Source organism: Perognathus longimembris, chromosome 6 (assembly GCF_023159225.1).
Source record: "Perognathus longimembris pacificus isolate PPM17 chromosome 6, ASM2315922v1, whole genome shotgun sequence".
Lineage (NCBI taxonomy): Eukaryota > Metazoa > Chordata > Mammalia > Rodentia > Heteromyidae > Perognathus > Perognathus longimembris.
The window spans coordinates 4,669,203-4,687,055 of record NC_063166.1 but is presented as its reverse complement, the minus strand read 5'-3'; the positions used below and the strand labels follow the sequence as shown (position 1 = coordinate 4,687,055).

At 36.2% G+C, this 17,853-nt stretch overlaps 1 protein-coding gene across 2 annotated transcripts in view; it reads left to right on the top strand.

Annotated features, from left to right (window-relative positions):
• LOC125352505 (CD2 associated protein) overlaps positions 1–17,853 on the top strand; it is a 41,238-nt gene that overhangs the window by 20,649 nt on the left and 2,736 nt on the right. For both annotated transcript variants that reach the window (XM_048347647.1, XM_048347648.1), the window contains 10 exons: positions 44–138; positions 1,367–1,471; positions 2,303–2,342; positions 3,296–3,358; positions 3,796–3,961; positions 4,304–4,443; positions 11,749–11,861; positions 12,585–12,686; positions 14,072–14,247; positions 16,589–16,652. In XM_048347647.1, coding sequence (XP_048203604.1) covers positions 44–138; positions 1,367–1,471; positions 2,303–2,342; positions 3,296–3,358; positions 3,796–3,961; positions 4,304–4,443; positions 11,749–11,861; positions 12,585–12,686; positions 14,072–14,247; positions 16,589–16,652 — 1,064 coding nt within the window. The remainder of the gene's footprint in view (positions 1–43; positions 139–1,366; positions 1,472–2,302; positions 2,343–3,295; positions 3,359–3,795; positions 3,962–4,303; positions 4,444–11,748; positions 11,862–12,584; positions 12,687–14,071; positions 14,248–16,588; positions 16,653–17,853) is intronic.

Sequence of the window (17,853 nt, the reverse complement as noted above, 5' to 3'; positions counted from 1 at the left end):
GAATCAATTTTTGTAATTACTCTATTTACTTCCTTTATTTTAGCTAAAGAGTATTGTAGAACATTATTTGCCTATGAAGGTACTAATGAAGATGAGCTTACTTTTAAAGAGGGCGAAATAATCCACTTGATCAGTAAGGTAAGGTACCTTTCAATGAATCATTTAACTTAGGAGGTACTTTTCGAAGTTCACATGTCTCCAGAATGTCAGTTCTAGAAGAATTAGGACTTTGTCTTTTATTTTGGTTCTCAGAATCTGACATAGGGCTTCTCATCTCCATATTGGGATTTGAACTCAGGGCCTTGTGCTTTCTTTCTTTTTTTTTTTTTTTTGGCCAGTCCTGGGCCTTGGGCTCAGGGCCTGAGCACTGTCCCTGGCTTCCTTTTTGCTCAAGGCTAGCACTCTGACACTTGAGCCACAGTGCCACATCTGGCCATTTTCTATATATATGGTGCTGGGGAATCGAACCCAGGGCTTCATGTATATGAGGCAAGCACTCTTGCCACTAGGCCATATTCCCAGCCCAGGGCCTTGTGCTTTCTATGCAGTTGTTTGTCACTTGAGCTGTTCTGCATGCTTGTTTTGCTTGGCCATTTTTGAGATAGGATCTTATTTCATGATCAGGCTGGCCTGGAGATCTGTCCTCCTTCTGGTTAATTTCTAAAGCTGATAAGTAATTTTTATCATATAAAGCCTTGAAGAAAAAGATACTTTGAAAATTTGTATTTTTCTGTCCTTTTTCTAGTGTGTGTGTGTATGTGTGTGTATTTTGTGCTGGTCTTGAGGCATGACTTCAGAGCGTGGGCACCCTGAGCTATTTTGCTCAAGGTTAGTGCTCTACCACTTGAGCCACAGCTTCACTCAGTGTTTTTGGTACTTAATTGGAGATAAGTGTCTCAAGGGCTTTCCTTGATCCTCAGATCAGCCTCCTGAATTGCTAGGATTACTGGCATGAGCCAGCAGCTCCCGGCTCCTTTTTCAGTCATTTATCTTTTCCTGAGACTCTTTCAGCCTTGTAGATGAAAACTTAAAATTGATTTAATGGAAAAATCAAACTCAGTTTTGTAACATTGCTAAAAGTAACATGTGGGGAATATTATTCTTTATGAGAACCATTTTATCTGTTGATTTGGGGTGGGGTGGGGGGGAGTGAAGCCATTTTATTGAACCTGTGGTGGTGGTAGGGGTTAGAAAAACACCAAAGACAGAAGACAGGAGATGCCAGCCAGCTCTGTAGTCCTTCCCCCAACCTGTGGTCTCAGAAGCTTTGTTTGTTTCTTATAAAAATATTTGAATTCATTATTTTGTTGTAAACATCTGTCCTTAATGGTAACTGTTAGCACTTTAATTATTGTTCTGTTTTTAGGAGACTGGGGAGCCTGGCTGGTGGAAGGGAGAACTTAATGGTAAAGAAGGAGTATTCCCGGACAATTTCGCTATTCAGATAACTGAGCTGGATAAAGACTTTCCTGTAAGCTTTTGTTTCCAGTGGTGACAATACTTTTAACATGTTGCCAGTATGTTTTGAGTAACAGTTGTTTACATTGCTACTGAATCGTTTTTATGAAGGAATTTATTAAAATGTATTTAGATAAAAGGTATTTGAATTACAGTAAAAGAATATGATAGGTCAATGCAGAATGGGAGAGCTGAGTTTATAGAATAGAGGGGGAAACGGACAGTGGGGATACATATTAAGACAGACTGCCATATTTGATTTCCACCCATGCAGCAAGTCCTAACTGAATCAGAAAGGAGCTTTTGTTTTACCTTTTGGGGGTTTTTAAGTAAAGTGAAAGCCAAGTTTAGTATTGTTGCTCTCTTTTTTTTTTCTTTAGTAAACAAACTCTCTTCTACTTGTTTTGCCTTGCACATAGTTATCTGTCCTTGAGCTGTGCACAGGGGTCAAGACGATGGTCAGGAATATTAAACCAAGGCGGCCAGGAATGGGGAGGCACATTTTTCATTAAGACATTCTGGGTTTAGTTTACCCATTGATAGTTTTTGAGGAATTTTAACTGACTTTTGACCGAGGAGGCTGTTTGGAGCTATAGCTATAGCTCAAACTGTAGTGCTAGAGTTATTTGTGTAGCAATACATGCAAGGCTCAGGGTTCAATCCCAGTCATTGCAACAAACCTTTTTAACGGGATACAACTTTTTTTAGTGACTTTTTATTGAATTGTTGTTATCTTAGCAGTTGATCATTTGGCAGTAGTTAAATAGGGAGAGATAATCAGAATTGTTTTACGTAATCACTTAATACATGAGTTGTCAACATTTTTACTATTTTTCTAAAACAGAAACCAAAGAAACCACCACCTCCAGTTACTAAGGGTCCAGGTATGTAAGAAATACATTATCCAGCTTGCTATTAGTGTTAAATTCTTAGTGTTAAGAACTTAGTGTTAGGGGCTGGGGATATAGCCTAGTGGCAAGAGTGCCTGCCTCGGATACACAAGGCCCTAGATTCGATTCCCCAGCACCACATATACAGAAAACGGCCAGAAGCGGCGCTGTGGCTCAAGTGGCAGAGTGCTAGCCTTGAGCGGGAAGAAGCCAGGGACAGTGCTCAGACCCTGAGTCCAAGGCCCAGGACTGGCCAAAAAAAAAAAAGAACTTAGTGTTAAGTTCTAAGCCAGTAAGATGGGGTTTAATATAAACAAGTTTTACTAGCGAAAATGATAATGTACATGAAAGTTTTTAGAGCTGTACAAAAATGGAGTATTAACATGCATTCCTGTCCGTTGTTATATTTTTTAAAGCATAGGTGGTGTAAAATAGAATACTAGCTGAATATAGTAGTATATGCCCGTATTCCCAGTTCTCAGAAGGCTGAGGCAGGATTGTGAGTTTTAAGGCCAGAATGGGTACATAGCAAACTAAAATTAAAATATAAATATAAAACTGGGATTTGGACAATAGCCAGTATTTCAGTTATATGACATATTGAATTAATAAAAATTGGTCGAGTGTTTTTAAATAGAAAATGTAATAAGTTGATCTAATTAGTCTTTCTGCCCCCATCAGCTTCTTTCCGTGGAGATAGGTCCTTGTCAAGTGTGAGTTTCTCCCGTTGCTGGGATGATGAGCATGTGCTGCTTTGCCCAGCCCTTTTTTTTGGTGAAGGGTTTTGAGCTTTTTGCCCCACTGGCCTCAAACCATAATCCTCCTCAGCTTGCTAAGTAGCCAGGATTACAGATGTGAGCCGGTGTCCTGCTTATTAGTTTTGTTTTATAACGTAATGTCTCTGCTTTAAAATTATCTTATAGTTTTCTTAAAATTACTCTCTGCAGCTCCAAAGCCTGACCTGTTAGCTGCAGAGAAGAAATTTTCCCCACTGAAGCCTGAAGAAAAAGGTGAGGCCAGCGTTCTCCCCCCTCCCCTGTCAACCCTTTCTTCCCTTGTCACGAGCGGATGTATCCGCAGTAACTCATTGGTGCCTACTTCTCACCAGTGTCTGTATTTTTTAAATGCATAGAATTGCCTGAGAGGGAGCATTTGATCAAAATGAATAGGAAGGAATTAAGCTTTTACTTCAGATAGCAGTTTACATTGATCAAAAAGTTCAGCTTTTTTTCCCCTGGTAGGTAGACTGTAGTAATCATAGTTGCTTCAAATAATGTGTAAGAAAACAAAGCAGTAAATAACTGATTTATCATTTATATGGTATTTCCATTGAAATTTAAGTGTTTAAATTAGAAGTTTCCTAGCCTGCTCGTAACTTTTTCAGGAAGGAAAAACCCTATGAAATTTATATTATTACTAACTTGTTAAATGTGTTTTAAATCATCAGATGAAAAGTCACTCCTGGATCAGAGACCTTCCAAACCAGCTGCTCCACAGGTCCCACCCAAAAAGCCAACTCCACCCACCAAAGCCAGTAACTTACTGAAATCTCCTGCAGCAGTGTACCCCAAGCGGCCCGAAAAACCGGTTCCTCCCCCGCCTCCCGCAGCCAAGTGAGTCTAACTCAGCCTGAAGCAGGCTGTTGACTTCCTACCTTTGTTCCAGGTGGATGTGTTGCTTCTGTAAGTCTATAAGTAATTTAGTTACTTTTTTGCTGTAAATGATAGTCTGTTAAATTTCAATCTTGTATTCACAGTAAGCTGAATGTACTGCAAGCTATTTCGATATTTCTGATTCTGTTTTGATTAGTCTTCTGACAGATGTTTGTGGAAATCAATTTACAGAACAGAAAGTGATCATTGTTATCTTATAAAATCTTTAATGCCCATAAATTGTAATTTTAAAAAGTTGTATTCCTTGAGTGATTTTTGTCTATTATGTTGTGTGTATTTCAGAATTAATGGAGAAGTTCCTATTTCGTCAAAATTTGAAACTGAGCCAGTACCAAAACCAAAGCTGGATTCTGAACCGTTGCCACTTAGACCCAAATCAGTAGACTTTGACTCATTTATAGCAAGGAGCTCTAGAGAAACAGGTAAGTCAGGCTGGACAAAGATACTGCATTGAAAGAACTGGTCAGCATAGTGTTTACAAACGATTTTAAGAGATTTGTAAATATTAGTTGTAGAAAGAAATAGTGAGTTTTTTTTCTTTTTTACTTCAGTAGCCAAAGCAGAAAAACAAAAAAATGGGGCAAAGTCTTTATTATGCTGACTGGTCAAAGGTTTCTTGCTGATCGGTAGATAGAAATGAGTAAGTTTCCATACTAGTCAGGAAGCCAGTCTTTTCAGTGTTTTTGCAATGGGATGACCATACCACCTCAATGAGATAGATAGGAATGCATTTTCACTTTTGAAGGTTTGAAAATGAAGTGAGGTGCTAGTGCTCATGCCTATCTTCTCCCGATTCAGGAATTTTAAGGTTCAGCGCATCACAATTCAAAGGCAGCCTGGGCAGAACAGTCTGTGAGACTCCAACTCCAAAATAACCAGCAAAAGCTGGGCTGGAGGCATGGTTTAAGTAGTGAAGTACTAGCCAAGCAAGCTCGGGACCCTGTGTTCATTCATATCCCTGCACCAGCATCAGTGCCGCCATTCATTCATATTTGATAAAACCTCCTGAATTTTCTTTCTCGGAAAATGTGCCCAACACAAGAGATTATGTTTTTAATGATTATATATCAGCAGGCTAATTTTGCTAGTTGTTCTTTACTAAGGTTTAGGGATGACATTTTCTTTTTAGCTTAGTAATTAATCATATCTCTACTTCTTGGTTTTGTTGTGCTCTGGGTCATAAAATTGACAGGTTGTATGTAGCAGTGGTCCTCTGAAAAAGGTCTCTTAGTTATAGAAGCATTGCTTTGTGGTAAAATACTTTGCATTTGCTTTTCACTTTTTGCATTTTTCAGAGCACTTTATCATTTTGTTATCATTTTTTTCTTTATAGTAAATGAAGGAAACGTGTTATTTGCCCTTTTCAACATCTAAACGGACTAAGCAATAGACACATCAAATACTCCTAATTCCATCAATCAAGCAAGCGTACTTTACATTTTTTGCTTCAGTGCTAACATTTTATATTTCCATTTGAACTTATTTTTTCCCATCTTTTTTATTTTCTCAATGCAAAGAATCTAAAGTGTGGCTGTTTTTCAGTCTTTTGATTTAATCTTTTTATAAATCCTTTTGTTAGGTCTGCATGTAATGGGTGATATCAGATTCGTACTGGTAGAAATTACTTCTTTATGCTTTTAAAAATAATCCTTTATTCTTTTCTTGAAGAGTTTAGTAAAAAAAATTTTTTTTAATTTAAAATTAGCTAGCAATATGTTTTCCAAGTTAGTTTGAATCAAGGTTTTTTGACAAGTATAGAAAAAAATTAAAACTTAAAAGTTTTCATACTTTGACTGCACCACAAAAAGTCCTTGTGAGGACCACACAAGCTCATTCAGGCATTTGTGAATACATGCTAAGTTTGTGAAGTTTGCAAAAGCTGGGTGCTATTGGCTCTTTTTGATGGACTTCCTTTGGGAATTGAAGAAACAACATTTAAATTTAGAATATATATTTATAGTTCACCTTGTATCATTCTCAAATAATTGGTTTATTTAGTTTCAGAGTAGTGGACATTTGAAAGCACTTTATGTAAAATACATCTCACTTTTTCTGTACCATCTTTATGCACTCACCAATAAACTCCTTTCCCATAGGAATGTGGATTCCAGTAGTAGAATCAGTTCCTGATGGTTGGAAAGTTTTACTTTTGGGGATGGGGGCTTGTTTTTCTCTGTAATATATACAGTGGCTGTATATCTTTCATATAAACAAAGAGGCTTTGTTGACAGAGTTTGAAAACTTCTCACTCCTGGCTTTTCCTTAAATAAGTATAGAAAAAGAGATTCTAAGACTTGTATAAGCCAGAAAATTAACACAGTTAACTTCCAGATAAGTATGTTTTATTTCTTCCACGTACTTTGGCTAACTGTGGTATACCACACTTATACACTGTAAAGTTCAGAATATTTTCAAGATTGAGTTAAATAAATAAATAGTGAGCAGCTGTTATATCCACAGTAGTATATTAGACCTAGGTAGTATGTTTGATCTCAATAAAAGGAATAGTTGCCAGGAGCAAAATGTGTATGTCCCAAACATAAATTCAGAGGCTTCTCTGTATCCTCTTTTCAGTAAATTATTAGCATATCCCTTGTACTAAATGATTATTCTGTATCAGTAGTAACTACCTTCACTAAAAATAAGTATTTTAGTGTTTGGGAGAGCGGAGATAGGTTAGGTAGGTGGTACTGGAGTTTGAACTCAGGGCCTTCTGCTTGTTAGGCAAGTGTTCTACAACTTGAGCCATGCCTCTTGCCTGCTTGTTTTGGCATTTATTTATTTTTTTCTCATATAGTATCATACTATATTTTGCCTGGGCTAGCCTCAGGCTGAGACACTTCATACCTTGCTTCCTGCATAGTTGGGACTACACATACGTGCACTGTTACCCCAGCATGTTCTTTGAAATAGGGTCTTGCTAACATTTTGCCCAGGCTAATCTTGAATAATCCTTTATATCTCGGCCTTCCAAATAGCTGCCATTACAGGTGTTGAGTCGTAGCATCACAAGTGTGAGTCACAGCAATCCAGCTCAGATTTTAGATCCCCCCCCCCAATATTGGCATATATTCTGTGAGTTGTGTTTGAGATAGGATCTAAGATTAAACATGAGATTTTTTTGTGTGTCATATACATTACACACATAGGTTCAAGGTAATTTCATGTGGTATTTTTCATCTGTCTTTATTTTGACTGCCTTAACTCTGTTACCTGAGATCGAGTATAGAATCACCCTTGTATTTAAAAATTATTTGATCACTTTTTATTTCATACACTCAGATTAAGAATGTTTTACCTGTACTTGTAAAGGTATTACACCTTGTTTGTGGAGTATTAGTAGTCACTAAAAAGTATTGTATGTGGCAGTAGGTTCTGGCACAGCTTATATTTCTGGTTTGCTTGCAGTTACACATATATGAAACTAGTCTAAATAATTTGGAGAATGCAAAATGTATGGAACCTTTTATTTTGTGTTCCATTATTAGGTAAAGTAATATTGAGAATATTGAGCTGGTTTATAGTAAAAAGTAGACTGACAGCTGTTTGAGGTTCAGCAAGCAGTTATAGGTTAGATTCTTGTCCACATCTTTTTTCATAATTCTTTTGGCAGTTGTGGGGCTTGAACTTAGGGCCTGGGTGATGTCCCTGAGCCACTTTGTGTTCAAGGCTAGCACTCTAGTACTTGAGCCACAGCGCCACTTCCTTTTCTGATAATTAACCATTGAATGATCTGGTTTATCTATTCTGCCTACTAGAAAATGGGACATTGAGGTGCTGATGAGTGTTCTTTCTCCTCTACCCCTCCCTCAAGTTAGTTCTATCTTGTTCTATTACATGTCTATGAAAGATAGGAATTTCTGACTTTATTCTTATATATTCTATTTTTAAGCTATACATAAACATTCATGTATATTGTGAGGTAATTATATGTATATACACATAAATTCTGTTTTTTGTATAGATCAGTCATCCCTGGAACATTCAGTTAGCATTCTGTTTCCTTACAGAAGGCATGGCATAACTAAGTCCCCGTGCACAGTCCCATATAGGATGTAACACAGTGGTGTACTAGAACTACTAGGTGTACTAGTGGTGTTCTAGGAGCTACTAGGAACCAGAATGTAGCTTTTTCTTTACAAGTACTACATCAAAATTGGAAAATATCACTGGCACTACCAGTAAATTGAAAAGTTCATGTGGCCCAATTATTTCTAAATAGTGAATTTCCTGAGAAGGAAAATTATTTTAGAAATTAGTTTGAAAACACTAAATAGAAAATTTAGGATGAACATAGCTATTACATTGAGTAAGCTCAACTAGTGAGGTACTGTCATTAGAGTGTATGTTATCTCCTTTGATTTGATTGGTGTTTTTCTTTGATAAATTCTTTTAAGATCCAAAACAAATTTTAGAGGAAAAAATACATTATTTGATCCTCAAACAGTCATATTGAAGGAAGAGGATACTCCAGTTTTATTTTAAGGTTGGCCTGTTTTTGTTTGAATAGCTTTAGTATTTACTCTAGAATTTATGAGATTTTCCTGATGTTTCTTATTGAATAGTAGATTGTCTTTATTTACTTAGGGCCTAGGGACCATCCTTAGCCTTTTCACTTTAGTGTGGTGCTCTCTGACTTGAGTCACAGGTCTGTTTCTATCTTTTTTACTTGGTGAGTCAGTCCATAAGAGTCTCATAGACTTTCCTCCCCAGGCTGGCTTTGAAACACAATCCTCAGAACTCAGCCCTCCTGAATAGCTAGGATTCCAGGCTTGAGTCACTGGTGCCTGGCTTTGAGTCAAAGGCATTGTAAAAAGTGATTTTGTATCTAAACTAGGATTCAAAAAAGTTTTTCATAATAGTTTTCTTAATCAAATTATAGAATATCACAGAAAGCATTAGTGAATACACATGTATGAAATATTTTAAAGGTTGTGTTTAATTCATTTTTTGTAGTGTATATTAAAATACTATTTGGCAATGTATTTCTGTTTTATGATACATGAAATGCAAAGTGTTTCTTTATTATAATTACTGGCATGTACCAAAGACAAGTGTTTGGCTAAAAGGGGATTTAATTTTAGTAACAACTATATTATGAAATATTAAAATACTATTTTATAACCTTAGCCCCTTAATGTGCTAAGCTATCCTTTTGGAAATTGTCTTAATGTTCACTTAATAAATAATAAAAAGGCTTCTTGTCATGTTAGCTTAATGTATATTGAAATTAATACAACTTTTAAACTTTTCTCTTGAAAGACAAAAGAGAAACTCTGAAATTAAGTACATACCTTATATATGTTTGGATAACCTGCAATGACTGTCATATGCTAAACATTGAAATGCTTCTGTTCATTCTACAACTGTTCCTTTTTCCTGCTTTGTAAAATAATTTTTTTGGTTTAGTCTTTTTTCTAGACATTCCTATCCTTGACTTTTCTTTCCAGATTTTGTTTCCTAGCCTGTTTGCCATGTTTCCCTTCTTACGTGTCAGGAAATTATCCTACCCTTCTCCATTTTGGTAAGATAACAATTTATAAAAGAAATCAAAATAGTATGTTTAGTAGATAGGTGGTGCACATTGATTTTTTTTCCTTTGTAATTTTACTCGAAGTGTACATGTTTGTTTGTCAATTCTAATCCTTTCGTTTTTCCATTTTAAAATAAATAAAATAAAATTCATTTAGGGAAAATGGTTTTTATTTTTAATTTAAAATAGTCTTTTTAAAAAGAATTTTAAAGAACATTGGCAGCTTGAAAAAAATCATTTTCTTCCCAAGTGGGCTGTTTGATTTGGCGATTAGAAATTTCCACCTCTTTCCAGCAGTGTGCAGATGTGTAAGGGGCTGGAAGTGTGATAACGCCAGAGTTGGGGGTTAGACCGTCTTGTCATGTGTGAGTCTAGAATGTGCACTGTTGGTCTAACTCACCGAGTGGTTTACATGGAGAACCTGAGAGAGCTCAAGAATGGTCACGTTGTCGTCGTGTTGTAGACCAAAACGGGACATAGGGAAGGCATTTTACATGAGCATGGTGTAATCTGTGAATCTACGTCATTTACCCTTTCAGTTTCATTTCTCTTCATTTCTTTCATGTTTTTCAGTTTGTTTCGTTTTCTTCCTGCAAGTTGCTTAAATATGCATTTGACAATAATCTCTATAGGCCAAATTGATTGTATTGTATTTCTGAAAGTTTTTTTTGAAAGGTTGTCCATAAGAATGTATTACAAAAGGCTTTTACAAAAGACCCTTTATGCGTCAATGTGTTCTTAACCTACCTTTTAAGAATATCAACTATTTTCTTGCTAGTGAATTTAATTTTGTATTTAAAAATAGAATATTTGAAAAGGTACATTTTATGTGAAACCTTTTTGATTATAATGCTTTTTTTTTGCTATGGAATGATTTCTAAGTATAGTATGTTAATTTATTATTGACACAAGAGAAAAAATATTGAAATAAACTTGTTAAAGTATTTGGATTTACTAGCTTGGTGACTGTCCTAGATGGAACATACAAAATGACCTGTGGAAACAACAATAGTCAGCCAGTACTCGGCAGTTGTAAAATGCATATTGCCAAGTAGTGATGCTTCTTTTCTGCCTTGCCTGTGTTTTCATCCCTTAGAATTCTACAAATTCTATAAATTACTTTGAACATGAAATTTGATGAATACAATTTGAGGGTGATGATGACATCTGTCTTTTTAAAGAAACAAATATCCAAGTGTCGATAGTATACCTGCCTATGGAAATGATGATGTCCAAAATGAATACAGTGCTAGCAGATTAGATAAGGATACATATTACCATGTAGAACATTGTGGCTGAGGTTATTTCCAGTTTGGAATCTGGGCTACAGGAAGGTTATTTTGACCATAGAAGAAAAGAACAGCAGTTTGCCAGGGTTCTTCTGTCATATGTAGGTACTAGGGCTTCAGAGTTACAGAAACCTTTTAAGTGAGGTTTTCTCCTTCATCTGGAACAACTCGAGGTAATGACATAGTAGCTTCAGAGTTGGCTACATTTGTCTTGAATCCAAATTACTGGATCAAAGGTCAGTTAGTCTTTGCTGGTCAGGAAGCCAGTCTGTAAGCCATGCAGCATTTTCCCTGGTATCTGATTACCCTCGATCAGAGGTGCAGAGAACTCTTGAGAAGAGTTTGAGCCCCAGCAGTAACACTGTAAGTAAGGACAGGTATATAAAGGCACACCATGCCTTCATCTTTATATTAACTAGTACAGCTGGAAGGTAGCGGGTGCTGGACACAGGTTCATCCTGAAAATTCAAAGGCTAGTCCACCAGGTAACATTTGAAACACGTTTTGTATGTAAATCTTGTGATGTACTGTGATTAGTCAGCATTTAAATGGACCGTATTTTTTGTTAATAAGCAAGGGCTTTAAGATAGTAGCTTTGTATGCTACAACAATTTAGGGTATAGATTTATCTTTCCCTAAGAACTTTTTATTGAGGTCTAAATCTGCATTGGAGCAACCCTTAAATTGTTAATAAAAAAAACATTGCACTGTAAATTTTATCAGATAGAGAGGCTGTTAGTAGTTTAAAGGGTAAGTGTTGTTTTCCAAGTGTGAATGGAAAGCATAGATCGACTTGTGAGCTTTCAAATTAGTGGTACTCTTGTTAAATTTATAGTTGGTACAAAAAAGACATACTGCTCTCTAAGACGTTATCTTAATAGATAATGTTAATTTTTATGCTCTAGATGTTGTAAATTTTGATGACATACCTTCCTCAGAAAACTTACTACATCTCACTGCAAACAGACCGAAGATGCCGGGGAGAAGGCTGCCTGGCCGCTTCAATGGAGGACATTCGGTGAGTTGTGCTCGCTACAGAAAAACGCAGATGCTTTAGGTGGTCCAGTCCATTTGGAGATGAGAAAGAGGAGGGCTTAGAACTGCACCTGAGCTTACAAATCTGGATGATAGCTGTTAGGCCCAGGAGACATTCTGGCATTTAAGAAAACACAGAAAAAGAGTTAAGTTCATTTTAACAGTGCCTGTAAAAGAAGATTGTGGAATCAGAAGTTAAGGATGAGACAGACCATAAGCAGAAAAATAAGAGACCTTAATCACAGCACAGGGACAACAGGGAATATGGGACCTAGTTCATTAGTTTAATCTACCTGTGATTAGAATTCAGTATTAGATGCTCATTTTAAGAAAGAAAGACTCTTTCTCTTTGTGGGATATTTGTTGTTTTTGTAGTTGTCTTGGTATCTAAGTAGTTCCTTTTTTTTTTTTTTTAATGAAAAGCTATTTGCTGCCTGGAATGTGGGTTGTACTTTAATGTTGATGTATTTCCTCTCAAGCAGACTATAGTGTCTTTAACCTAAGTGAATACTTTTTAAAAATGATTACTGTAAGGCAGTCTGCTTTTAGACTCAAGATATGTGAAAGTATTATTCAGTTTGAAGCTATGTAGCGTCCAGCTAAAATCAATTGATATCAGTTAATAGGAGTAGCAGAAAACGTGTCAAGTTTATTTTATTAACTATTTTCTTCTTTAATCTGTTCTGTTGAAAAAAAAATCATTTAGCCAACTCAAAGCCCAGAAAAAACCTTGAAGTTGCCAAAAGAAGACGATGGTGCCAACTTTAAACCATCTGAGTTTAAAAAGGACATAAGCTATTCCACAAAGGTGAGATGCATTGTGGGCTAAGAGTTATATATACTTCAATGAATTCTTTGTGAACATCAGCATTATGGAATTTAAGATACTCCTTAAGAAAAATTACTCTCAAGTTAATTCCTGCAGAAAACTGATGTGATAAACTTGTGACATGACTCTCTGCAAGTGATTTGTAGAAGAGCTTGCTGTTTTAAATGAGTAATGTATTCAGTGTTTCATATTTTAAGGTATAAACTTTAAACCATGTCTCTTTAAATATTCTTGCTAAACATACACTCTGAAATTAGGCCACATAAAATAATCTTCACATAACCATTTATGCGAGATAATAAGTCAGGAGCTAATTACTTGTTTTGCATTTTACCTATATTGGTTCTTATCTTGCTTAGAACTAAGTATGTACTGGAATGAACCAGAATACGTGGATCTCTCTATTACATGTTTTTAATGTCCTTGCTATACTTGTATCATCTTTTATTTAAAGTAATTTTTATATAACTAGCGTGTCTACTCATGTATGTGTGTCTGATTATTCTTTAGTTCCATTGCTTAATTTGGCTACTCTTCCAATTTATCAAATATATTTAGTCTGATTCTGTAAACTGTCAGCAGTTCTACTGAAATTTACCAGAACTGAAAGTTTAGAAGTTAGTCTGTGGACTTAGGATCTATGAACTTACAAATATTTTTGTAATTACTTTCACGTGCAACTCTTTGGATATTCTGAGCCCTGTGTTTTGTTAATATGAAATCAAGAAAGCACTTTAATATTGCTAAGACATTCTTGCTTGTATGCTTTACTAAGCAATCGGTCCATGTATAAATCTGATGGATTAAAAAAAAAAATAAAGCTGTTAGCATTTTCCATGATAACCACCAGTGATTTCAGACTTAGTTGTCTGGTGTTTTTTTTCCCAGTGATGAACATCACACTGCCCTTTGAATTTCCAGGTTTGCCACTTACCTTCCAAGTTTAGGTTGACTATCATTATCTAAACGTGTGGGATAGAAAACGTTCTGTATTTCATAGTCTGGTTTGTTGACTTTGGAACATTTATCTGTATGAGTTGAAGTATCTTGAGAATGAGACTTGAGAAAGCATGAAATACATTTGGTTCATGTACATGTATACATGTAGCCTTAAAGTAATATTATACATGTTTTGTATGCCTACATTTTGACTACAAACCATACTTGTGGTCCATTGTAAAATTTTCAGATTAGGAATGGTTAGTCTGCTTAAATTGTTTTATCTTCTTGCTATAAATTTTTTAACTTAATTTTATTATCAAGGTGATATGTACAGAGGGGCTATAAAACCTTTTTGACCTTAAGTATAACATAAAAATATAAATAAAATCAGGGGGAAATAATCCCTTTTATTATGTTTCCAGCCATCTCCTCCAATACTTTCAAGTGCATCTAAGGCAACTACAACTGCTTCCCTAACTCCATTAGAAATCAAAGCAAAACTAGACGCAGATGATGGGAAGCAAAATTCCTTGAATGAACTTAGAGCCCAGATTATTGAATTGTTATGTCTTGTGGAGACACTGAAAAAGGATCATGGGTAAGTAGCCTGTGTTTTTTCCTGGGGGTGCTACTTTACACAGACTTAATCTTGATCCACTAAAGATCTAGTATGACAAGTCTCTTAGAGTCACCAAGGTTTCAATGAAATTGTCATTTATAATTCTTTGGGGTTTAAAAATCAACTTGTGTAGGAAAACTTGTTCTAGTAGCGTAGTTTTGTTTTTTTTTAAGAAAGGCACATAATGTACCTTATATGTGTTTATATTTAGGCTAGAAAGATACACACAGGCTAGAAATCTGGTCAGTCACAGTGGTTAGTTAGGCTTGAAAAGAATAAGCTATATTGTGTTTTAGATATGTCATATATCTAAAATATATCAGAGGACATCCTGCGTTAGATATTTACAAAATGGTTGTGTTATGATAGGTGCTCTCTAATGGCCTTCTCAGACTCTGTCTCAGTTATTTATGTTGAGGATCAAACCCAGAGCTTTGTACATGCTAGACAAGTACTGAACCATGGACCTAACCCCCAACTCTGAAAATACTGAAATGGATTGATATATATTTAGTACTGGAGTGTTAGCTTGACTTGCTTGCTCATGGCTTGGTGCTCTTCCACTTGAGCAAAAAGTGTTCCACGTTTTTGCGAGTTAATTAGATGAGCATCTAAGAATGAATTTTTTTGTCCAGACTGGCTTTGAACTGCAATTTTCTTGTATAGCTAAAACTGCAGGCATGAACCTTTGTCACCTGGCTCCTCCCCATCCCCCCTTTAAAAAAATTTCTGGCCTGTCCTAGGGCTTGAACTTGGCTTGGGTGCTGTCCCTGAACCTCTTTGTGCTCACGGCTAGCACTCTACCACTTGAGCCATAGTGCCACTTTTGGCTTTTTCTAAGTAGTTCATTGGAGATAAGAGTCTCATGGACTTTGCTGCCCAGGCTGACTTCAAACTGCCATCCTCAGATATCAGCCTCCTGAGTTGCCGGATTACAAGCATGAGCCCCTGGCTCCCTTTATTTTTAAATGAAGAAATAAATAAGTGTTCAGAAAGGTAAAAGCTGTTTCATTATGATAATACAGTATTTGAATTTCAAACTCTGTTCCATTGTAAGCTTAATCCTGCAAAAAGCTGGTGAAACATCAAAGAAAAGCCAATCTAACTGGCAGAAGCTGAGAATGTCTATCCCATCATGTCAGCTCCCATCTAAAAGGTTTCTTACTGGGCTGGGGATATGGCCTAGTGGCAAGAGTGCCTGCCTCGGATACACGAGGCCCTAGGTTCGATTCCCCAGCACCACATATACAGAAAACAGCCAGAAGCTGCGCTGTGGCTCAAGTGGCAGAGTGCTAGCCTTGAGCGGGAAGAAGCCAGGGACAGTGCTCAGGCCCTGAGTCCAAGGCCCAGGACTGGCCAAAAAAAATAAATAAATAAATAAATAAATAAAAAAAATAAAAAGGTTTCTTAGGATAGAGTACAGAGCTTGCTTCCAGGGCCATGTCACCTTGAGCCAGTAATGACCATTTTCCTCTCAATTTGCAGTCGTCCTAGGATATTGAGATTAACAATGTAAGGTACCCATAGTTTGCAGAATATCTCTTAGAAGGAAAAAAGGACTTGCATAGCTACTTAAAATATGCTTTATATCATTCATACAATATATATGTTATATATATTATATATTACACAGAATTTCTTGGATCCTCCAGTTTATCTGATTTGAATTTAGTTGTGAATTTTAACTCAGAGCTGGAGTTATCCCTAAATAAATACTGAGTACAACATACCAATTAATTCTACTGATTTGTGGATTTTGTTATTCTATCCTTTTGATACCAAATGTACTAGTTTTAATGAAGCACTAATTACACCCACCGGCTTGCTTATATAGGTGCTCTTAAATTAGTGATGGAGTGAAATGATTTTTCTGATTTACATATACCTTGAAGTGTATATTATGCATTTCAGAAGTCTTTATTTTCAGCATCTCAAGGTTCCTCTGGAAGAATAAAATTGGAGGGATTTTTTTTTAATCCACTAGAGAAGAGGATTAGCAGGAGAATGGGGAGATCTACTTGTATATTAGTAAAGAAGTGTGTGCAGTAAAAACACCATTTGTGGTGGGTGTGTGAAGTCATAGGATTTAATCTAAAAATGAGGAGTGGGAGCAAATTATGCGTACATGCATTTATGCACGTATTCATGCATGCAATCTTACTTAGAGAAAGTTAAAGCGAATAAAAATGCTATGGAACATTTTCAGTGGAAGAGAAGAGTGGGCAGAGTTGAGTGCATCACTTCGGCGATGGACAGCATGCATGCTGACTTAGAGTTCTTGTTTAATTTAAAGATTTAACAGCAATGCTTTGTTTTTTAGGAAAGAACTGGAAAAACTACGAAAAGAGCTAGAAGAAGAAAAGACAATGAGGAGTAATCTGGAGGTAATTCATCTCTCCCATTATTGAGATTTTAAGCAACATAATTCCCTGTGTGATTGACTCTACTACAAATTATACTGTCCTCCTTTGGTCAGATATATGGTTGCAGATTTCTTGTTGACTGCCACGTTCTGTTTATTCATGTAGCATTTGTGTGTGTGTGTGTGTTTATGTGAAGTATGAGTGCTCAAACTTTTGCCTGCTTAGGCAAGTGCTCTCCCATTGAGCTATATCCCCAGCTTAGGAAATAATCTTTTGAACCACGAGGTATGTATTTATAAATACAATGTAGTTCTTGCTCCTTATACAGTTTCTAGTTCTTCCTTCAACTACAGGTTTCTTCTCTGTGACCTTTTCCACTTTCCTTGCTTTTTTGCCTGGGGACAGGGCTCACAGTAATGCTCATCTCCTCGCACTGAGTTGGCTTTGGTCTTCTCTGCTGATGACTGGCAAATTCATTGTCGCTTATTTTTCTTTTCTTGGATTTGTCTCCCCTTCTGTTCTTGCTTCTGCATGTAACAAGAGGATGTCTTGTCCTGTCCCCTCCTTAAGTATTCCATACCTCCTTTACTCTTCACTTGGCCTTGCTTCTTAGCCTGGTACTTTTGTCAGCATCGTAGACAACACATGAGGCCCCGAGTTTCCTTCTGGTTTCTAAGCACTAGTGCCCTCCAGTTTTGTAAATAGTGTGCAAGTCACAGCTTTCTGTCTCACCACCATTTTATTATTAATTAGCTTGTCTTCTAAGACGGTAAGACGGTGTTTGGAATGAGATCTAGGCTGACTGCAGCCTTGCCCATAGGTCCTAAAACATTAAATATCTGGTCACTTACTTTTGACTTAATGAATGCCAGAGCACACATGCTTTAAATGTCTCTTTAGGAGATTCCTGTTTTTAACTTTATGTTTTATACCCATATCTTTATATTCATATAGGAAAACAAATGGAGCTATTTGTGGTAAATTTGTATGTATGATTTAATTTGTCATAAAAGTCATTTCAAGAGTCAGATCAATTCTTTAAGAATTTGATTTTTTTCAGGACAGTCAGACGTTAGCTTCCTACTAACATATATGTGTATATATATGTGTGTAATACCTTTGTGTGTGTATGTATATATATATATGTAATTTTTTCTCCCTATTTATAAAAGCACACACTTGAGGCATTAATGTTTTAGAAGAAATGATGTTTACCCAAAGC